Genomic DNA, 6,043 nt, shown 5'->3' on the forward strand with positions numbered 1-6,043 from the left:
AGAGTCGTATATGGGTTTTATTGTGTGTGTGTGTTTTTTTTAATGAATAGGAGGGTACTTTAAATCAGCGCGCACCAGGCGACATGTCTGGATGTTGTGACAAGCTACAGACAAAATGATTAGAGGACTGTGTTTGCAATCTCTGCGAGGTTTCTCGTCACTGAAAGGCTTTTTTCCTCCTCCTGTCAGTCTCTACAACCTTCAAAATCGTCTGCTCTTGAAAGGAAGTTAAAGAAAAAAAACCCAACAAAACAAAAAGAGAAAAGTGACAGCGTCGCATTTGCATCTTTTTCATTTCTGGCTAGATTCTAAAATAAGTTGTTCGACTTTTTTTCTGGTTACGTGCGTTTGTGGAAAAGGACATATTCCTATTGGATGTTACTTTCAAAAACTAAAAAGGCAAGCAAGGCAAGTGCTTCCCCCCCTCCATCCGGTCAAATAGCCTTCTTCCAGCACTCACTGGTTTTCCATGTAGGCTAATGCTCTTTTCCCAGAGGCGAAGGGAGTCCCACAACCACTAATGCAGTCAGCTTTTTGATGCGCCAGAATACACTCATCCTCTCTTACAACGACGATTCTTTACTCCATTCAAGTTGCTCTTTTCAGTTTTGCCGTCGAGACTACGAAGTGACATCTTCCTCTCCATTTTCGACAACTGTTAAAGACTGGTAGGTGATAATGGCAATGCAGCCATGAAAAATGCTCATTCGGATCGCTGTGAGATGAAGTTGGAGGTCCTGCGTCAAAATAACAGGGGGCTCAGCTCGGGCAACTTTTGACACGGACCCATCGCTTTTTTCTTTCTTTCTTTCTTTCTTTCTTTTTTGAGACTTGTGGTTGAAAGAGGTGTGTAGCCTGCTTGGAGCTGTTCATGACGGAAACGATGGCGCTGAGTCTAAACTGCAGGACTAATCCCAAAGAGCAGGCATCAGTTCAGAACAGTTTCCCAGATGTTGTTGAATTAAACGTCGGGGGACAGGTTTATTACACGCGTCACTCAACTTTGGTGAGCACCCCGAATTCGCTGCTCGGTAAGCTATTTTCTTCTAAAAAAGACGCATCTAACGACTTAGCAAGAGACCCCAAGGGTCGATATTTCATTGACAGAGATGGCTTTTTATTCCGGTACGTGTTGGACTACCTCCGGGATAAGCAAGTTGTCCTCCCGGACCACTTCCCGGAAAAAGGGAGGCTCAGAAAAGAGGCTGAATACTTCCAGCTGCCCGACCTGGTGAAGCTGCTGACCCCTGAGGATATCAAGCAAAGCCCGGACGACTACTTCCACAGCGACTATGAAGATGGGTCCCAGGGTAGCGACCACCGGCAGTGCCCGCCACCCTCTCTCGTTCCCGCGGACAGAAAGAGCGGGTTCATCACTGTGGGGTATCGAGGGTCGTGCACCATGGGCCGTGAGAGTCAGAGTGACGCCAAGTTCAGGAGGGTACCTCGGATACTAATATGCGGCAGGGTAGCCCTTGCCAAAGAAGTGTTTGGGGAGACGCTGAACGAGAGCAGGGACCCGGACAGGACCCCGGATCGGTACACCTCCCGGTTTTATCTCAAGTTCAAGCACCTGGAGAGAGCTTTTGACATGCTGTCGGAGTGTGGTTTCCAAATGGTGGCCTGCAACTCGTCAGTCACAGCTTCGTTCGTCAACCAGCACACAGAGGACAAGATCTGGTCCAGCTACACAGAATACGTTTTCTACCGTAAGTCACAGTGGTGCTTTAGTGAACGAAAGGTCACCGTTTGCAGGCGTGCACGCACACGCAAACTTGGAACGCCGCTAGAAGGCGCACATGGGTTGTCAGCTGGCGTGAGGGGAATATCTAGCTCTGGGGATGGGTGGGCCTTCCTAGCTGTGGACTCTTTTGACTGGTGTGAGCGTGACAGTCACTTTATAGTGGGTGGTGAGATCCGATTGTCTGTATGGCAGTGCTCTTACACCTGACTTCTGCCAGCAGATTTGCTCGTTGACCAGCAGCCTGGAAGATTTCCACGATAAATAACCATTATATATAAATTCCTTGCATGGATTCCACATTTCTGTGCCCTGTAGGTAGCCTGGATCTTCTTCTTTAAATGCAAGCACAGCTGCAGAGTCAGGTTTGCATTCTCAGTTGAAGTTTGTGGAGCGAAACCCATTAGAGATCATTTCCTGTAATTGAGGTTAAGCAAAGGTTTTCCACTTCTCCCTGGAAGCAGTGAAAGCTTCGCAGCTAACACATGATTGACAGGCTAGTCTGTGTTCCGATTCTGGCGTGTTCAAATCTATTACAGCATGCTGCAGCCTTCAGTGGGCTCTTATATTTCAAACGATTTAACCAGATTTTAAACATTTCACAACCATCTGAGCCAAGGCAGTTGTGAGAGCAGTGATTCATCAATGCTTGCCATTTCTTATCATGGTACAATTTGCTATTCCACCTCCTCTCTGCTTTTATCCAGCCCATCTTTTCAACTTCTTGCATTCCCTCATAGCTTTTGCTACTGCTTTCCTTCCATTTTTCCATCTTTGCTGCTCAGTAGCTGCTGGCAGAGTGGTAGTAAAGAAGATGTCATCATGACTGTTATACTGGCTCTCATAAGATTTTACGAGGCAACAAAAACATCCATATTTTTTAATCTGAGAGTATATAATTGATGACAAATGTCATACTGATACTCTGGATGTGCTTAAGTTTTCAGTACCTGACTACTTAGATGGCAAAGCTTTTGTCACACAACCCCTGAAATGGTAGCAGGGGGGCATTTTTAAGAAACCAAGAACAATTCTGGAAATAAAAAGGCCTCAGATTTGATTTGACATAAGATAAAACCAAGTCACTCAACTACCTCACTGCATTTGATCAGGAATTATATCATAGCATTATGAGTACATGTAAAGACTATGGGATCCTATACTGCTCATAGTTACCATCCCGTTCAGTTTCTTAATGTGGAAACAGTGTTTGGTTCATAGGTTTTTTGGAAAATGGCACATTTTTCTTTAAATTTTGCCACCGTACACGTAAACAGAGTGTTTTAAATAAAAAATCAGTTTGTTGGTTAATGGATGGATATTTCAAAGGATTTTATTTCAGTCAAGGAGAAATAGTCCTGCAGTCATGCACTTTACTTGTCTTCTGTGGTCTTTCTATGCACCAGATTGTTGATTTTGCCACTCTTAAAGTTTTTCCTATCTCCCTCATAGCTCTATTTGGGGTTTCCAGTTTAATGATGGCCTCCTTTATTTGCATTGACATCTCTGGGCATCTCATCTTGAGATGTCAGAGAAAAGCTGAAACTGCAAATTACAAGTTCAACGCTTGGAATCAACTCAACATGTTTTATATGCATAATTTTGCCATGAAATAATAAGGGAAGAGACCTCATTTGGCCATAAAACGTCTTGTCATTCAATTCAGATTACTTCTGAACGTCTGAAAAGGACTATGTATAAAAATGGCTGCAAGTCCTAAAAAATGATTGCACTTCTTTTATGAAACTTTTTTGAGTTAAAGCTGAAAGTCTGCAGTTCAATCACATATTGACTAATTCAATTAAAACTGTGCTGGTCTATATGTGCAACTGAATGTATCAACAGTTTTATATTAAATTTAAGTCTTGTCACATAAGCAAGGTACAGAGGACAGCATCGTGAATATAGATGCAAATAAAACATTTTAAAGCTGACAGCAGTGTTGTGCCAGATATCGTCACGTAAAAAAAAAAAAAGGAGAATATGTTTCGGTGTTGTCAAAAAAGGTTACAGTTCTAAAAAATAAGAGTTGTGACCCGACTTATCTCCCAGGTAACACTCGTAATGCTGCAATCTCTCGGTTTAGTATTTTGTGAATACGTGTTCATTTTGCCGATAATTACATTATATTCTATGCAGACTTCTGACTGGCATCCTTTTTATCCCAGCAGAAAAAGAAAACAGTGCAAATCAGCTTGTCTGTTGCAGTTTTTAGCAGCAGCCATGTTCTAAATTCCTATTCCATCCTCATTCCCAAAACATTTGTAATTACATAGCAGACCGTTCTCCTACTTTAAAGAACTGCAATAAAGCATTGGACACTGTTTTATATTCATAAGATTTTGTATTTCAAAAGGTAGGCATCTAACCCAGTTATTTAGCACCACTGGCTTTGTTGTCTCATCTCAATGCCCAATCCTCCAGATGTTTGGCAAGCGAAAAGAGTTCTGAGCTACATATAACATTACATTCTAAAATGCTTATTTTTTAACATGTTCATACAATAAAATAAGGCCTTTATTAAATATTACAATAATCTTTTTTTGTGCATCAACAAACTTGTCATTGCCCCCAAACTTATGGACCTGACTGTTTTGCCTTTGTCCAGAACTATGGAGAATTTTAAATCAAACATTCAAGGTGCGATTGAAATGCAGACGTTCATATTTAATTCAAGGGGTCTAACTAAAGTTTTGTTTTTAGTGTTTAGGGTTTATAGTAATTGGTACACATAGTCCAACATTTTCAGAGGCTTGAAAGTAACTGGACACACTAACATCTTTCAGACATTTTTAAATGAGTGCCTGATGTTTAGAATCCAGGGACATAACAAGATACTGTGTTTTGTCCCTTGAGATGCTCTGCTAGGGCTTTACCATCAGCTGAGACTTGTTTGTGGGTCTTTGCACTTGGTTTTGTATTTACTAACTGAGAAACATGCTTTAAGGGGTTGAGATCAGGTGACTGACTTGGCCATTGCATTGAGAAACCCTTGGGTTGCTTTTACAGTATGCTCTGGGTCATTATCCATTTGTACTGCAAAGTGCTGCGTTGTTAGTGTTGCAGCATTTGGCTGAATCTGAGGACAGTATAACACCGTACACTTCACAATTCATCCTTCTATTTGTATGAGGAGTCACTTTATCAACAAACACTAATGGCAGCCTGTTTGACATGAGCTTTCTTTCCTTTTAGTTTTTTCTCCTCACATAATTCATTCTGCTATTTTTAATCTTGTCTGATCTTGTAGGTTGTTTTAGATATTCTCGACAAAGTCTAATCTGGCCTTCCTGTTATCAATTCTTTTAAAAAAATATCAAATTGTTGATTTGGCCCCCCTCTGTGAAAGGTTTATTTGGGACTTTCTTCCTAACAAATATTGTCCTCTCTTGTGTACGTGTGTCCTCATGTCACACACATAAAACTGCTTGTCATTCAATTCTAGTATCTTCTGCATGTTGTGTCACTTGTTGACTAATTTGGAATGGTAAGTGGACTGATTCTTATGTAGCACTTTTCTACTTTGCCTGAGCACTCAAAACGCTTTATGTAACTTACCCCATCCACAACAGCTTCTGCTGAAGTGCTTTCTATCTAACAGTTGCAAACATTCATACTCCTATGGATGCATCAGAGAACATCTTGTGGTTAGTATCTTGCCCAGGGATATTTGGCATGCACACTGGAACAGCCAGGGATGAAACCATCAACCTTCTGATTAGTAGATGACCTGCTCTACCTCCTGAGCTACAGTCACCTCAGAATCCAGTATAGTGGTGTAGAAAATTATATATTTGAAAAAAATAAAAAATAAATAAAAAAGGAAAAAAACAAGCAAACTGATGGACCTAACTGCATTTTTTTCCACCTCTGGGATGAGGGCCAGAGCCCCTGGTTTCAAAAAACACAGAGTCATGCATTCATCAGCGGCCTTGGGGAAAACCAATGCTAATCACATCAGTCAAATGAACGTGTGGTCCCAGAGCAAACTGGAGTAATTAAAAAAACAAAACAAAAACAAAAACAAAAGAAAACAAATGAACAATCAAACAGAAAAACGATTTGCAGAACTGTGTCCAGAGCTCTGCATTAAATGCCGGCATAAAGCACAATGACTCGAAGGCTCTTGGCTCTCATAACCTTCAGAAGTAGCACTAACAAGCTAAATAAAGTGGTGTTGAGGGCTGCTCAGATGAACACACACACACACACACACACACACACACACACACACACACACACACACACACACACACACACACACACACACACAGAAAGTAACGATAATTGGGCAGTAAAATC

At 41.4% G+C, this 6,043-nt stretch overlaps 1 protein-coding gene across 1 annotated transcript in view; it reads left to right on the forward strand.

Annotated features, from left to right (window-relative positions):
• The first annotated feature begins 446 nt into the window (after nt 1-446).
• Nucleotides 447-6,043, forward strand: part of kctd16b (potassium channel tetramerization domain containing 16b) — an 83,050-nt gene continuing 77,453 nt past the window's right edge. Inside the window, exon 1 of the mRNA XM_005727790.1 lies at nt 447-1,709. Coding sequence (XP_005727847.1) covers nt 872-1,709 — 838 coding nt within the window. The 5' untranslated portion in view covers nt 447-871. The remainder of the gene's footprint in view (nt 1,710-6,043) is intronic.

The sequence above is a fragment of the Pundamilia nyererei genome, unplaced genomic scaffold, assembly GCF_000239375.1.
Source record: "Pundamilia nyererei isolate P.nyererei 1_Seehausen unplaced genomic scaffold, PunNye1.0 scaffold00026, whole genome shotgun sequence".
NCBI classification, from domain to species: Eukaryota; Metazoa; Chordata; class Actinopteri; order Cichliformes; family Cichlidae; genus Pundamilia; species Pundamilia nyererei.